The sequence below is a fragment of the Erpetoichthys calabaricus genome, chromosome 12, assembly GCF_900747795.2.
Source record: "Erpetoichthys calabaricus chromosome 12, fErpCal1.3, whole genome shotgun sequence".
Classification (NCBI taxonomy): Eukaryota; Metazoa; Chordata; class Cladistia; order Polypteriformes; family Polypteridae; genus Erpetoichthys; species Erpetoichthys calabaricus.
This window is the reverse complement of record NC_041405.2, coordinates 5,961,248-5,978,065: the sequence shown is the minus strand read 5'-3', so window position 1 is coordinate 5,978,065 and position 16,818 is coordinate 5,961,248. Positions and strand designations below refer to the sequence as shown.

At 44.5% G+C, this 16,818-nt stretch overlaps 2 protein-coding genes across 3 annotated transcripts in view; one reads left to right on the top strand and one right to left on the bottom strand.

Annotated features, from left to right (window-relative positions):
- Window positions 1–10,147, top strand: part of cfap119 (cilia and flagella associated protein 119) — a 77,515-nt gene extending 67,368 nt beyond the window's left edge. The window contains exons 1-10 of one of the 2 annotated variants that reach the window (XM_028814976.2): window positions 4,581–4,899; window positions 6,232–6,263; window positions 6,339–6,404; window positions 7,584–7,747; window positions 8,368–8,438; window positions 8,529–8,645; window positions 8,920–8,980; window positions 9,109–9,198; window positions 9,286–9,354; window positions 9,438–10,147. In XM_028814976.2, the coding sequence (XP_028670809.1) occupies window positions 4,876–4,899; window positions 6,232–6,263; window positions 6,339–6,404; window positions 7,584–7,747; window positions 8,368–8,438; window positions 8,529–8,645; window positions 8,920–8,980; window positions 9,109–9,198; window positions 9,286–9,354; window positions 9,438–9,625 (882 nt within the window). In that variant the 5' untranslated portion in view covers window positions 4,581–4,875 and the 3' untranslated portion in view covers window positions 9,626–10,147. Of the gene's footprint in view, window positions 1–4,580; window positions 4,900–6,231; window positions 6,264–6,338; window positions 6,405–7,583; window positions 7,748–8,367; window positions 8,439–8,528; window positions 8,646–8,919; window positions 8,981–9,108; window positions 9,199–9,285; window positions 9,355–9,437 lie in introns of those variants that run through there. The other variant, XM_051934719.1, reaches the window with a different exon arrangement.
- Window positions 10,148–10,225: 78 nt separating this feature from the next.
- phkg2 (phosphorylase kinase, gamma 2 (testis)) lies at window positions 10,226–15,449 on the bottom strand. Its single transcript, XM_028814972.2, has 11 exons — window positions 15,091–15,449; window positions 14,629–14,962; window positions 13,246–13,361; window positions 12,970–13,145; window positions 12,617–12,671; window positions 12,445–12,510; window positions 11,547–11,710; window positions 11,366–11,456; window positions 11,137–11,290; window positions 10,912–11,037; window positions 10,226–10,817 (listed from the first exon to the last, which is right to left on the bottom strand). Exons 3-11 carry the CDS (start codon window positions 13,335–13,337, stop codon window positions 10,485–10,487), a joined length of 1,257 nt encoding a protein of 418 aa, XP_028670805.1. The 5' UTR covers window positions 13,338–13,361; window positions 14,629–14,962; window positions 15,091–15,449; the 3' UTR covers window positions 10,226–10,484.
- Window positions 15,450–16,818: the final 1,369 nt, after the last annotated feature.

The window sequence follows — 16,818 nt, the reverse complement described above, 5'->3', positions numbered from 1 at the left end:
TTTTGTCACTGTTATATTATTGCAGTGCAGAAATATATCCATGTCTAATAATTTTACCTTCAGTTTTGCTTTCCTAGCTAAAAATCATCAGTCATTAAGAGAGTCCTATAAAGTTATTATAATTATAAAAACAATTATAGCAGTGATCTGCTATACAGGCGTATTGCTGTTGGTATAAAGAACCCCCAGTCATGGAGAGGATGTGCAGCATTGTTCATAATGGCAATTCTCTCTCTCTCCTTAGCTGTGACCTCCAGGGGGTCCAAAGTGTGTCCCATAACTAAGCCTGTTCTTTTAATTGGTTTGTTGATTCAGTGGGCCTTTCTTGAAGTGATGTTACCAGCCCACCACCCCACAGGGTAGAATATTGCATTGGACATCACAGGGTTGTGGAATATATGAAGGATGTCTCTACCCACATTAATGGAGCACAATATTAGGATAAACATGAGTCTGCTCTTCCCTCTCTCATGAAGTTCCCCGATGTCATGGAACCAATCCAGTCTGTCATTGATGTGGACTCCCAAATACTTGTAGGAGTGGACCAACTGTACATCCACTCCCGGAATAGTGACAGGACATAGAGGCTCTTCGGTGAGGTGAAAGGCAATAACCAATTCTTTGATTTTGCTGATGTTAAGTTGCATACAATTCTCTTTGCACCAAGAAACAAAGTCCCCCACTTGACTCCTCTCCTCTGTCTTATCTCCTTTATCAGTGCACCACATAAGTGCAGAATCATCTGAAAATTTCTACAAGTGACTTGACGTACTGTTATATTTATAGTCAAGAGGTGTACACAGTGAAGACAAAAGGAGACAGGCCTGATCCTTGAGGTGCTCCACTGTTGCCCCCACAGTCCCTGCCTTTACACAAATATTTTAGGATGATTTAACTGAAGATGAGGCAAAGCCCACAAATAGGCTGTCTGTTTCTAACAATGAAAATATTTAATTGGAGTTCGTAATTTAAAACTTAATCTCAGTGGCATAGAATCACCAGTCATTTGTTGCCAAGTGGACCAGTGCAGGTGAAGGGCTTAGGCAGAGTGCTATTTTTAGGATATTTTTCACAATGTTTTAGCAGTTTTTAGGTATTTTCCATGGCAAAAATGCCTAATTAACTAAATTTATGCTAATGCTAATCTGCATTAAGGGACTTAATCATATTTGTAAAGACATTAAAAAGAATTTTGTCTATCTCCAGCCACATAGCTAATATCAGAGAAAGATAAAGATCATAAATAGTCATCCTGGAGGAGTAATTGTTATTTTGGAACTGCAGACACTAATATATATATATAGTAAGAGGCAGCCAGCATTGTTGCCTGGCCAGGACGCCTCCTGAATGGAAGGACAGGAGAGGTAGCTTATGAAGGGCACTGCCTCTCCCGAACAATTAGTTGTCATCACCCTGGGTTGCCACGGTTCCACAGATTCCCACTGAGCACACTGGGAGTTGGAGTACACTCCAGCCCTGTTGGCTTCTGTGGGGACCACCAGGGGCTGCTGCAGGGATTGTTGAGCCCTTGTGTATAGGGCTCCCATCTTACCCAGAAGTATTCTCGGGTCACAAGGACACAACACTGGAAGTACTCCTGAGATGCAGAATATACTGTAAGGAGCAGCCTCACTTCATTTGGGAGCCTGTGTCAGGAGGAAAAAGATGAAGCTTGTGGAGTCAGAAGGACAAGTGAGGAGTAAAAACCAAGGGTTGATATGTTATACTGTGTTTGGGACTCGGCTTGGTGTAGGACTGAAATAAAAGTCTTGTTCTGGACAACACTTATCCCTGTGTCTGCCGTGTCCGGGTGTTTGGGGAGCTGTATGCCCCCTGGTGGTCCACACTATATGCTTATAGAGAGAGAGAGAGGCATTTATTATAAGTTTGTAATTTTGCTGAAATGAACTATATTTTATTCTATTTACATACATTTGAAAATCTGAATCTACAAATGTCAATCGTCCATAGCTCAACACTAATATTAATGAATAAATCCATTCTTTGAAACTAGTGTTGGAGGAAAGAGTAAAACTTTTTGTGTAACATTTTAAAAGTGGTCTATTTACAAATAAAGGTTATTCCTTTTCTGCACTGACCTAGGATGCTGTGCTGAATTACTGAAATTAAACCTTGTCTGGTAATGCTTTTGCGTTTGCTTAAAAATGATCTGAATGGTTGGATAATTAGGTTAAAGTGTAAAAGCTCTGCAGCATTGTAAATTTAAAGTATTGCTTCGCTATGCATGTTTTGCTGCTGTCTATGATATAAAACTGATACTGTAACACCTGTATGGTTTCATAAGCTCTGTATCAGTTATACAAGCAAGCTGCTGTTGGCTCCCATTTATGATGTCAGAAGCATGAGCTAAAGCAGCTGATTTTAAAACTATGAATTTAGTTTCATGATTTTCTGATGTGCTTCTTCTAACGTCTGTTTCTAAGTTACACAAGTAGTCCTCACTATAGCCTCCTGACTCTAATGGCAGAAGCATATGAACCCTGATAGAATTTTTGGTGACAAATTTAATTTAAAAAAAAAAAAAAAAAGCAATGATGTCTTGGAGGTTGGATGACCACCTCATACCTAGATTAACTTTTTAAGTTCAGTAAAAGGTCAGAGAAAGAAAGAAAGGAGGAGGAGAAAAAAGTCAAGACAAGCAACATCAGAAATCCACTGCCTGGCCACCAGGTTGCACTGGTGACTTCCCAGAAAGCCTGCATTGTGTTCACAGCTCCATTACCACACTGCACTCATTGTATGTATTTCTCCTTTTTCAGGACAGTACATTTCTAGGAGGCTGCATGGTTATACAGAACTCACACGTTGTGGAGTAAAGTCTGACATACTGCACAATACACTGGTGAGGCCTCATCTGGAATGTGAAGTGATTGGTCTCCATATTGACACAAAAGTGCCCATAAAAGTCCATGAAAAAGCAAAATTAATGGGGGATAAATGGAAAGATTGCAGAAGTTGAATATTTGTGATGGGCACCAAAGTGACTCTTCTGCCTCAGTTACTTTAGTTCCAATCCCAGTTCTGGCACTCTGTTTGAAGAGTGCATGTTCTCCCTGTGTCTTTTCCATTTTTCTTACGTTTCCCGCAGATACTCCGATTAGGTTAATTGGTATCTATATGCTGACAAATATGGGTGAATGTGATTACTAGCACCAGGGTTAAACAGATAGTTACATTTACAAAGCACTTTTCTAGACATTTGAGTTGCTTTAAATAGACAATGGGGTGCCACTTCAACCCCCATCAATGATGTGACAGCAACCATTTTTACAGCAGTACACTCACCACACATTAGCTATTAGGTGGTGAAATTGTAAGAGAGAGCCAATTAGACACGGTGGACAATTAGGGTCCGAATGGTCAGGGCCATGATGGGCAGTTTAGCCAGGACATTGGGGGTACACCCTGCACACTTAGAACAACTAAATGTTCTGTAATAGGACTTTACTGGGTTTTGTGGTTCTTCAGAGAACTAGAGCCTGACAAAGAACCATTTCATTCTGTGAAGAGATTGCTGCATATTAAATTGTATCTTTGGATTTTGAAAAGGTTCCTAATATTTGGACATAACAGAAATCTTTAATGTCCAGTACAATACCTAGCTGGATACAACAGATCAAGAAAACTTGAACTAGCCCTGGAAGCGAGAGACCTTTTCATATCAGGAACTCGTTATTTCATAAATCTGTCATTATCTGTTTATTATTACTGATCTAAATAAATAAAAGATCTTTCTGGAACCTTCATATGGATGCAGTGTACTCACTGCACAAGATGTCCAGTGATCTTTTATACTTGCAGAAGGGGCCACGGTTTTAGGTGGTTTCTCCGTTGCTCCCAATACTGCAATTATAGGTTTTCATCCCCGCAACCCTGCCTTAGATTAAACAATGTTGAAAACTAACACATTAACAATACTTCGTTCCTTACAATTTATTTTGGTTTGAATTTTTTCTTGCACAGATAAATTAAACCATTTTAATAATGTCCTGTACTTCTGAAATGCTATGGGATAGCATTTACTGTTTGGCGCTATATAAAATAAAGGTTTTCTTGCCCGTTGAATATGATTTCTGAATTTGAATTTATTCAAACTGCTCTCAGACTAAAAACCGAAAAGTATGTTTTGTGTGAATTTGTAAAGAAACAATTCCCTTTGTCTACATCACTGACTTAGTTTTTTTTTCATATTTATCGAAGACTCTATTAAATCAAGCATTATATGGTAATTACACATCTACAATTCCGTCCTTTCGGTATCCAGCCCTCCTGTCCATTTTAGAAATGCGACGCTGCAGAACATATTGATACATACCGCTCAGTTTCTTAAATGCAGAAAACCCCACACAGATACGGAGAAAAGACACAATCCGCACAGACAAGAGTCCGAATAACATTCATCCATCCATCCATCCATTTCCTAAAACTGCTATGTCCTGAGTAGGGACAGGGGCTTGCGATAATAAATTGAAAAGAATCGCGATACAAGAGGCTTCATGATTAGCTCCGCCTACCTCCCTCGTGCTGTGGAATGGATGAACAAAAAAGTTTCAGATGTCAGCGATACTTCTGTTTCTACGACCTGCGCTCAAACAGTTGGGCAGACAAAGTTAGTATTACCTGTGCATGCTAACGAGTCTAATTAAACACATTGTACTTTTAGAACTCTAATAGAAAGAAAATAACTATTTTTGAATAAACTTTTATTTTGACACATAGACACAAGCAGGAAGTGTAGAAACTCTTAAACGCAGCGTCTAGTTGCTAGGAGACGAAGCGGGTCGGCAGTCACTCGCCGAGGCCGGAAAGAGTCCTGAGATTCCGAACTATCGATTGGCGAGCGTCACAGCAGAGATGAAGAGCTGCAAATTGGAGAAGGTAACAAATTAAGTGACCGTAATGAGGAGGACGAGGGGGGCAATGCGGGGACGGACAAACACCGTGTCTGAATACAGCGATCATGAGGAGCTGGGGTTGGTTATGCCAGTTTTTGTGTTTTACTACGGCACAATTTAAAGAGGTTTTAAAAGCTGCAGCTCTAACCTTTCGTTTTTAATATTTAATTTGATTGCTGAATGTGAATTGCACAGGTAACTGTTTCACTACTAATGATTATTGTATTTTTATGGGTGCTGCAGTGGCACAGAATGCGCTGCTACCTGCTTCAGGGATTCACTGCTCTTGGTTTGTGACCTGCACCTGATTGTTATCTGTGGAGTGTGTCACCGTAACATTAGAAATGCACGAGTGCGTGAATGGATATATGAATGAATGTTTCTGCTAGTCTGAAATATGATGCTTAAGAAATGATACTTCTAATAGTATGACTGATACACTGAACAAATCTGAAGATGCTCTGTGTTGTTGTAGGGTATGGGAAAAGGAAGAATACATCGTCAGCATGGCAGCCAGTTTATCACTTTCTCACTTCTACCCAGCTGGCTTGTGTGCGTAACAAAAGAGGAAATGTACCTGGACAGTGTGCCAGTCTGTCCCAGGGCACACAAGCTAATACTTTCAATAAAAATGTCAAAAAGTAAATAGTAATAAAAACGAAGTGCGATGCGCTAAGTATCGTCAGATGGTTCATTATGAAACTCCAAAGAGGATTCTGTTTGAGTGTCAGTATTTCAGTTTAATGGGTTGCTGTTTCATTCAGGAGTTTTAGGTTCAGGTGTTCTTTCGTCAGAAGGTGTTGTATGGAGAAAGATGGTGTGTTTATATCAATTAGCTTATTCTATTCATTGCATTGTTGAGATACCTCACTTTAAGTAAAGGCAATATATAAAGCGGGGCCATCTAGGATGATTTCAGCACAAACCCACAACACCACCCCACCCTTATCCCTGACCATTAATTAAATGAAGCAGGTTTGAAAATGTTATGTTTCATATATGGACCGTGTGTGTGTTTATTCATTTACTTATTTATATACCTATTTATTTATTTATTGAGCTCCTGTAAAAAGTCAAAATTCCCCCTGGGGACAAATAAAGTTTTATCTATCTATCTATCTATCTATCTATCTATCATCTGTCTTTGAAACTCCTTCCATTTCTCCATATTCTCTCTTCTGTGGAGATGTTTCATCCAAGTTATAATTCCCTTTTCTTAATTTGACATTCAGTGCTGTCACATCAGGATGGCAGTCTCATTTTTTATTGGATTCCACCTCTCAAATTCTCACCTTATGTATTCGTCTGCTTTCAGCCCCAGCTTCACAAAGCCAAAGTGCTTCTCTGGTAAGTTATATTGATTTTTTTTTACTTCTCTAATTTTAAGTCACATGCTAAGTGTGCCTGTGTCGTCTCATTTAGGGCTGACCTCACCTTCAGTGACATGGACCTTGTTGAAGATGCCAGGACTATGGAGCAGCTCCAAGCGTGAGTTCAGTTTACAGCATCTGCCTGCCTCTTCCTTGCTTTGGCCTTGCTGTGGCACATCTGCACATACACAGCCAAACTGTACAGCTAATACCCTGACTTGTCCCCAAGACTGATGCCCTGGTCTACAAAACTGGTCTGTAAACTGGTGCTTCACAGACAGACTAGACAAACCTACTGTATAACATACTGACTGGCTGTTTACTTGTTATTCAGAGTTCTAATTTATCTTGGCACAGATTGATAGTTTTAGAATACATTGTCTTTGAAGATGCAGTCTGATGTTGTGTGGAATAGTTACTTTGTTGCTGTTCTGGGTTCAAGTAGCAGATTCTCCTCACGTTGGAGTGCACTCTTTCACTTTGCTGTGTGATTCTTTGTCTGTGGTGTTCTGTGCTTTTCTCAGTTTGGCTCTTTGGTGTGTCATCTGCAATGTCATTGACAAAATGCACTGCTCTTTCTGGTATAAGAGTTTAAGATGCTGAATTCCTCTTCTTGAAGTAATGGCTGCTTCTCAGTCTTCTGAGACAACTGGGACAGGACTGGACTTGACAGGGGGAATCTCAGCTTCCTGGTCTCAAAGAGGAGAGATTGTCCGAGCTTTCAGTTCTCTGATGAAAGAGAGTGGCTTCAAAGATTTTCAGCCATTTTGGAGAGTGAGCTCAGGAGTGAGAATCCCCCAAATTACCTCAGAATTCTCCAGAGAATCTGTGAGTGTGTCTAGAGAATGGGTGCAGCTGGTTTTTAAGAAGGAATTCTAACCTCTCCTAATTGGGTTAAAGTCACTTCCAGTTACAAAACCAATGCCCTCACATAGGTGTATTATTTTGTCCATCAGAGTTGTCGTTCATTGATTTACAGCTCTTTGTTCTGGCTTGACTCCATTTTACACCTTCTGGTTCATGAACTTTGCTGAGGGGGCCTCTGGAAATGGAAAGATATCAGTTCAAGTCTGATTTGCACCTTTGATATCAGATGAAGTCCAGGTAGATCCTAGTACAAGCTGGAGTTCAGTCACTGACTTTGGAATGTAAATGTGAGAAGACATGGCTGGATGTCTGCTATATCTGCTGCCTTAACAGGCCTGGTGTGCCACTAAAGCCTAACAGAATGGGCAATGTCCCCTTTGTCCTACACAGTAGCTTTCCTGACTTTGCTCTTGCCTCTTTCATATCCCAGGGTTTTGGCCAAGCTGTTTCATCTGCAGCCCTCAAATCCCCGAGATGGCATCCTACTGGACTTGTACGTATACAACGTGCTGTTCTGCCGGGACCACCACTTCAACAAAGAGCAGACGTCAGCTTTTTTCTCTATTGTTAAGCTGGTGCATGAGGCTTGCATGGGTAAGTGGGGTTGAGTCTCACTTGAGGACAAATAAAGTTTTATCTAACTACGGTATCTAGCTATCTAATCCCGTCAACTACACTAAAATATCTATCTATCCATCCTTCATAATTCTGCAGAATACCATATTTGCCACCATCCATCAATCCCTTTTCTAAGACCACTTAGTCTAATACAGAAATATGGAAGTCAGAGATGATGCCAACAGTACAAGGAGGGGCGCCTGTGTATTTTACCCTCACTGGGGACAATGTATAGTGTCTAATTAACTTGACGTGGGCTACACAGTTGCCTTACAGATCCAACATCCCGATTTTAATCCCATGGCTGGTTGACTAACGACTCTCTGCCACCGAGCTGCCCGCCGTTCATGACGCACACAACACTTGCTGTCTTAGAAAGGCAAACCAGCTAACGGTTATCTGTTTTACAGTTTGTGTAATCCAACTCATTTTTCATCACTTTGGGTTTGGCTGCCCCATCTACCAACCTGTCAACACAAAACAACAGTAAGCGGCCACCCAGTCCTGACGACTCTGCGGCCATTGATTGGGGGTGTTGGAGCGATGACTTTTTGTGTTTCATGTAGTCAAGGTGTGCGCCCTCCTATGTGTTTCAGAAACGCCCCTCGGGAACGTGTCACAGTGTTTTGAGCTCCTCCGAGAACTGGTCCTCTGTCACTCTGTGCGGGTAAGTAAGATGTGGATGTACTAGGACAAATGGTTTTGAAAACTCCTGACTTTTGGTAGTTAAAAGGCGCTGCCCTTTCCATCTTACCAGCGTCCCCCTTTCAGCGTGGACTTGTTTGATATGCACCAAGTGAGGCTGGTATCTGAATACGTGGTCAACACTTACTTCCGTCACTTCAAACTCTACAAATATGCCTTCACTGCTCAGGTGAGTCCACCTACAGTACGCTGCGTGGTCAGCTTCTGCCAGCTTAAGGACAAATTCTGCCTACTGTGCTTTTCTTTTATTGACCCGGACCTTTGCAGTCTGAAAAAGAGCCTCCAAGCTTTTTTGGCAACTGTGCCATGGGATGGAGTCATTTAGCTTGAGGGCTCAGTTTCTGATTCTGCCATGTTGATTAGTGTTCATCAGACCGCCTCACCTAAGAGAGATGGGGCAGAGGACTGGCACCTGCTGTCTGCCATGATCGTTTCTCTTACAGGTGCGGCTTGACCTGACATTGACCTACACTGGACTGCAAGAGGAGCCATTGCCAGGAGATGGTAAGTTAGAACTGGTTTGACAGACTGCACCACCATACTACACCACCACTGTAGGCAGGAGATGCTGCAGAGCTCTTCACAAAAGTCTAGGCATTCTAATATGAATACTCAAATGTCTCTTCTGCTAGAAAGTACCACAGAGCTGCCAACTGAAGAGACAGGAAAAGCTGAGGACCACCAAGGGGAGGTGACCCCATCAGAGACTGAAAAGCAGCAAGGTACACAAGAGTTGTAATGATGTCTGCTTTATACACACACTGATACTGTGAATAGATAGATAAAAGGAGTTGTAAATGGCATTGCAGGTGCGGATGCCACCGGAGAAGCAGCAGCTTCAACTCCCCTACAAAGTTCTGCCACAGATGAACGTCCAGGTACTTGAAAGGCACTTGCTTTTCATGGCATTCATTTTCTCACCTCACCTTAACACATGCAATTTACTTGTCTTCTCCTACAGCCACGTCACCCAAAGCGGAGCTCCAACAATTCATCCAGTCACAGCTTGATGTGGAGGTGGCAAAGTTACGAGAAAACATGGAAGAGAAGCTCAAGCTAAGTGCCGAGATGCTGAATTCCAAGCTGGCTCAGTTGGAGGACAATGGGAAGCAGAAGGAGAAAAACCAGAAATCCGCACGCAAGAAATAGAAGCAAGTGCACTCGACTGCAAGCAATGAGGGGAGGTCCATGGAGGACCTTTTTCCACAAAACTGATCCTTACATCCCCAGCTAAACCATCTTCTTTCTTCCTGCTTTGAATGTTCTTACTGTTTGGGTCAACTGACATTTTGCCTTTTTGACCAGAAGATCTAAAAATAACAGCATCTGACCACCTTGTATATATACAGTATCAATGAGAGCATTAGACCATGTGATAGGCTCTGCATTTGGCTGTACTTTTGGAAAAGGGCCCCCCCAATCACCACATCACTCACCATCTGGTTATGTCGTCGTCTGTGGGTTCATAACAAGAGTAACCTAGTTAGCCATGATATCCGCTCAGTGCTGTTGGGTTTTATTGGCTGGACCTGATTAGGTCCCAGGATTTTATTGCAGATATGACTGGAATGGATTCATTTCATGCACTGTTTGTGACCAAAATAAAAAAAAACACAAAGTTACATTCACGCTTAGAAGGTCATGGCTTGTTCTTGGCATTGATGGCTGCCACATGAATACACATAACAGAAGACACGTTCATTGTAAATGGTTCATCTGGCATGCAAAAACATCAAACTAAGTTTCAGCAGGCGCGGATTGTTAAAATTTATTAATATATTATAAAATATACAATAGCGGGTGACAGATGGTTACCTGCATATGCCATCACTTGCAGTCGATAAGAGAAATGAACATTCAGTGAAATGAGAACCCTGCACTACTGCTGGTCCGCTGAGTTACAGTACTGTGAAGAGTTGTGCCTTGGGAGCCAACATTTGTCCCCATGGGTCTAACATAAAGGTCCCAGAAAGTCACAAATTGTAAACCTGCTTGAAACAACTACACCCTATATACCCCAAAACCCACCTCCCATCCCACCAATGTCCAGGGGGCTTAAGCAGCCACTACCCATGGTCGATGGCACTAGATGTCCCTCCTCTTCCTCTAAGCCAATGGCTAGGTGTGCCACCTTTGGGCTATTTTCAAACAGGGCCGCTCGGTTTTGCTGCTCTCCTTTCTTTACCCAATGCCCATAGATACGGAAGGCACAAGCGTCGATCAGCTTGCGGACCCCCTTAATTGCATAAGGGTCCCGCATAAGCACTTCCTTGGTAAGAGGTTTGGCCCGGCGGTAGTTGAGGTAAATTCGGATAGAAGCCAGAACTGTCAAGATCATCACCTGGGGAGACAAATGAGAATAAACCGCCAGGACATTCAGTGGCAAAGATCAGTTGGTGTTAAGAGTGGGCAATTCTACTGCAACCTGGACTTACCCTAAACTTGCGGTATGGGCTAAAATGACGGACCTCCTCTAGTTCATAACGCTGAAAGAAAGGATGAGCCAGGGCCTGCTCGGCAGTGAGACGCTGTATAGGATCCACCACTAGGAGGCGACTGATCTGTACAGGGGGTCAAAGGTCAATCAGTTCCTCTCCCTAACTCACCAGAACTGGACAATCAGTTCCTCACCCTAACTCGGCACTAGTGCCACAACTTACCAAATCCTTCACGGTGTCTGAACGGTCATCCCACTCTGGAGAGCTAAACTGATAACGGCCCTCCATGATCATTCGTAGCATTAGCATTTGTTTACGGTGCCAGAATGGGGGGGATCCCGCCAAAAGAGTAAACATGATAACGCCGCAGGCCCAGCTACGGAGAAGCAAACAGGAGGTCAGTGTGTGCCTTACTTGACGGAGCAGAGGGGTACAACTGATGGGTACTCACAGGTCCACCTCTTCACTATAGCCAGAATGAGTCTCATCCATGGAACACTTTAGGATCTCAGGGGCCAGATATCCAGGGGTCCCACACAGCTCTAAAAGTAACCGGTCAGATAGTTAGTTAATCATGGAGGTGTTTCGAAGGGTCCCTGAATCCACAGGCCCCACTAGGCATACAAACTCACCTCGGAGGCGCTGGCCTGGTTGCAGCTGACAAGAAAATCCAAAGTCCGAGAGCTTGACATTGCCATCGTTATCCAGTAGGATGTTCTCGGGTTTGAGATCTCGGTGCACAATGCGCTGCGAGTGGAGGTACAGAACAGCCTGGAGGAGAGCTTGCATGACATTCCTGAGGGTCAAAGGCAAAGAAACGGACAGTAAAGTGCGTCATTAGAATAAACGGGTGGCTCTCGAACTTGGACTTGGGGAAACCTTTGTCTGCAGGTTTGTATTTTTCCATCAACTTCATTAATAACAAAATTAAAAATTATTTTCTAGTTCTACTTTGAGTCAGTCCAGAAAGTCTTTGTGTGTTTTAGACATGGGAATTAATCAGATTAGCTAATCTTGCTTGTTATGATTTTATTCAATCTCGGTTTTTCTGTTTAGGCCACGACTTGTCAAGATCGATATGACACCTGTACCTGCACATTCATCACTAAAAACGGAAGATTTACTCCGACAGAATCCACGAATTAAACCTGTCAAGCAATGAGCAGAGAAGACAGAGTGGGAACCTCATCCAGGTCTAGTCTTTGAATTCTCAATAGGCCTTGATAAAGTAGATCCAGTAGACATCTTTCAACTTAACGGTAAATCATGTACTCGAGGACACCAGTGGACATTAGGGAGAAGTGTGTTTAGGACTAAATCAGGGAGCACTGCACCAAGAATTGTGGGAATCTGGAACAAGCTACCAAGACAAGGAGTTGAAGAAGAGATCTTGACAACCTTTAAGGAGGAACTGGATGAGACTTTGTGACAGCTGAACTGTTAGCTAAACACACAGGCTTGATGGACTGAACGGTCTCCTGACATTTGTGAGATTACTTATGTTCTGTGTGAGACGAACGAGGGGCTCACCTTGTTTCCTTCTCACTTAACGTCACCTTCTCTGTCAGGTAGTCAAACAGTTCTCCCCTTCGCATCCTGGGCACCAAGAGAAAGAAACGACCATCGTGAGAAAATCAGGGCAGCAGTAGGCACCACCTAAGTCTACCAGCTCATAAAACACTACAGCTTTGCATCGACTTACAGGTCAAAGACGAGGAATATGAAGGTGGACGACTCATAGCAGTCGATTAGTGTGACTGGAGAAAGAGAAAGAGAGAGAGAGGGCAAGTCAGTCAGTCAGTTAAATGTCAGACCTTCATGATCAGAGACGCATGGACAAGGAGTGACCACAGGAGTCAAACAGTACAGATGAGAAACCAAGAGTAGAGGAAGGCCAAGTGAGGACGACACCATGTCGTCAGAAAAAAACGGGATGAGAAGAAAAATTAAACAGTTTAGTACACGGTGCAGAGGGAAAGAATGAAAGGAAGAGTGTAGCAGTGATAGAGGAGTCCATGAGAAAATGAAGGAGGGGTCACTGGTGGCTTCACTCACTGATGGACGGATGCCCTGACACCTTCCTGAGGACGTCAATCTCCTTCATGGTGGACTCCCTGACTTCATGAAGCTGCTGGGCAGTCATCCTCTCGGGAGTGATCTCAATGATCTTTACAGCGTACTCGCGGCCATTCTGCTTGTTCACACAGCGCCGCACCACGCTGCTCACCCCCCTGCAGTATTGGACATTCTCGGTGAAAAAGACACACTAGAGACCGACACAGACGCAACATTGGGCTGTCGCCCTTCTGTGCTTCATCTGAAGGCTCTCACCTGCCAATCACCTCCTTCGGCTCGTACTTCTGGTAGAACTCTTTGGCGCCTGCCCAGTCTGGCAGGTCGTCCAGCTGAAGGTCGCGGGTCATCTTGGCGGTCACGTTGATGGAAACCTGGAAAAGGAATTACCCAGATAAGTCATGGATGAGTAGCAAGATGTGACAAAAACACAATGTCCCAACACGACCGCCATACACGTTAACAGCAGAATGAACAACACATTGGGGTGCCCCCAATGCTGAAATAAACCTGAAAAGAAGAGCAGGTAGAAGTTGATTAAAACCTCTACAGACCCAAACAAACATCAAGGAACCACTGCAGAACAGGCAGACCACCGTTTGCTGTCCGATTATTGTGTTCAGCATTTAAAAGCAGGATTCACAAACCGCACCCTGAAGCCTCAAGTGGCCACCATTCACCACCTGGAAGACTTTCAAGTCAGACACTTCAACAATAATTATGTCCTCAAGACCACCTTGTGACACAAACAGCAGGAGACACATTTGGAAATGAGTTGAGAACATCGGGCCCATCACCCAAGGAACTGCTCGCGTGGAGAGGCCAGCCACAAACTCAGGACCTCTGAGCAGGTAAGCCACAGCTCAATAGCCATTTGAGTTGCTAAGTATGCAGTTGCCTCTTATGTAGTGACAGACCCTCCCTCGGCCTCACAACACCCGTACCACCTTGGAGCAAATCCACGTCACAGCCACATTTGTCTCTGCTTGGGGCGCTGCCCTCATACTTCTCTGTTACTCGTCCTCTTTAGCCTGGAGCCTCCACTGTGGAGCTTCAAGTAGGTGGAGCCGACTCCAATGGGCGCCCATTGAGACCAGATGCAGACCCCCTGAGCTGCACCAGTTACACTGGTCAAGATTACAGTTTGGGGGTCACCTGACTCAAATCACGCACAGCACAGTTCCGGTCCTTTAAGGAGGTTATTGGTTTGCATTAAACGACGGGGACGTTATGGGATGTGTCCAGTTACACTGTGGTTAAGATCATGGATGTGGGATGGTTGCCAGACTCAATGACAACGGTCGAATACACCAAGTGACATAAACGTGCAATCAAACAGGCTCTTCAGAGGTGTTCTTAATTTGCAGAGCTGCCTTTCAGAAATAATGACGAGTGTCCATGAAGCCAACTCCAGCGACTTGGAGCCCCACGGTGGAGACTCCGGAGTGCAGAGACACCAGAACCTCGGGTTCTGCACGAGTAGTCGGTATTTCATAGATATAAGGGAAGGCAAATGAACGATAAGAGGATGAGGAGGCAAACAAAAGAAATATTAGACCGTCGCCCAAGATTTTAAACATTGTGAAAACCATTACAGCCTTCGGAAGCTCCGCCCCTTCCAGACCCCTGGGTTTGTCTCACCTGCTCAGGTGTCCTCCGTCCGGTGGTCTGCCAAGGTGTGGTTGGGGGTGTTCGAGTTTCTTCTTTCTTCTGCTGCCGTTCACTTATCTACTGGCGCCGCATCTCCCGATGTATCTTTTTCGCCCTAAACGATGGAGCCCTGGCGCGCGACGACACGCAAATCGAAGGCGACGACTTCCTCAGGCTTGGACTGTCACGGATCTTCTCTTCCGTTTTTGTTTTCCGATTTATTCTGCCCCGCAGCTTAGGCGCTCTGCGCTCCGTTCATCTCCAGTGCTTCTCCATTCGATCGGACCTTAATATGCATCTCTTTTTGTTTTTCCTCGATGACGGCCTAAAACAAAAATCAACAAAAACAGCTCAACTCGATCAACTTTGGGGCGACATCTAGAAGCCCGGCCATGTCATACTTTACAGAAACCTCCAAGCCGGCCGAGTGTATCTTCCGGCACTGCACCTCACCTCGCACAGCCGCCCTTCACGAAGACAATCTAGGAGGTTGACGGCTGGATAGGGGGGGGATCGCCCTAAGGCCAAGTGTTCCGCCGTCTCCTCGATCGTAGAATGTCAGCGCCACAGGCGTACAGATGAAATGGGAGGAATCGAGGGCACGCCGATACGCGACTACGACACAGTCATGTCTGCTGTGTGCCGGCCTTTATCGTCCAGCGTTATTCAGCGCTCATTTTCCGGGCTCCTTTCAAAATCAAAATGCAGATTTCTAGCGCAGGGGTGCCCTTCGGCACGTCTGTTTGTTCTTCTTAGGCGCTGTCTATAAAGTTGAGTGAAATTGTTTTTGCCGTGACAAGGCGGATCAAGCGCAGACTCGACCAATTACAGAAAGTAAAGGGGGCACGCGTCAAAGGGAGCATCCAATTGTAGGGGAGGATTGTAAACGGGTAGACGAAGAGCTTGTGAATGAACAAGATAGGCAGCGTACTTGACCAATAGAAACAACAAACATAGTCCGGCTGTGAAAGCTGTAGCCAAACGCATTAAAGAATTACAATCGAGGGGCGGGGGTAGCCGAGGCTGAGTCAATTTAGAGGAAGAGACGGTCGCTAAAAAGACAGCGTTCGACCACCAGCGGTAGGGTCTGTGTGTGTTGGTGGAGTCTCGCTGTCTAACGGGCAGACGCAATGCGACATCTAAAGCCCGTGTCACATTATGCGACTTTTCCGTCTTAGCCTTCATGTACATAATGTCAGCGAGGGCGACGATCGCCTAAAATGGCGTTTCATAACCGGTGGTTTCGCCACTCCGACTATTGTGCTCGATCCACCAAAGGGAGACCACCACTGATGTCGTGCTCTGTCTGTCAACCCCCACTTTCCCTTTTGGTGGTCGTTCAGACGTGTAAATGTGTTAAAGTGAGTGACGACACTAAAGGGGTGGAGACACACTGGACTAATGAGACCTACCTGATGACGGAGACCAAGAACCTGATTTAATTTTGTCTTTAGTGGTGGAGGTGGGCGTTGTGTGCATGAGACCTGACGAGCAATGGGTGCGCATCCGAAAGTACAATTCATCTAATGCAGTGACAAGGAATGATGAACACGGGGAGGTCGAGCCTCGCACATAGAAGAGGAGCTCATCAGTCTGTCTGTCTGATGTTTAAGGTAGCAGGACAGAATGATGTGGTGGCGCACACTGTGGCTGAGCTCCGTCAGATAGCATGGGGGCTGAGGACCCCACAAACAGAGGTGAAGCTCTTATAGATACTTTATTAATCCCAAGGGGAAATTCACATAGCACACATTTATCTCTGACGTCTCGTATTTTACAACTAATAATATAAAAGGGCCGAGATTGCTGCTGACCTCACTGCAGCAGTTAACCCTTCAAACACTGCTGACTCCATCAGGAAGTTAGCAATTGGCTGCTACAGAAAGGGGCGAGCACGACTGAGCAGAAGATTGGGGCGCAGTCCAATAGTCTCTTAGCTGCGGCCCACCAGAGCGCCACTCCACTGAGGAGATTGTCTTCTCACTTTATATTATACATCAGTGGTTACACAATAGTTAAGATTAGGGCCTTGCGGGGGGTTATATGGCTTAAGTCAAGTAAACCAAGTAACAAAATCCTGCAATCCAATTGGTGGAGCTGTGGCTGGCCATAGCTGGGCCGCATCACGTTCAATCAGTAACTGTGACGTGGGCCACAATGTTCAGTCGTGTGTATTGACGA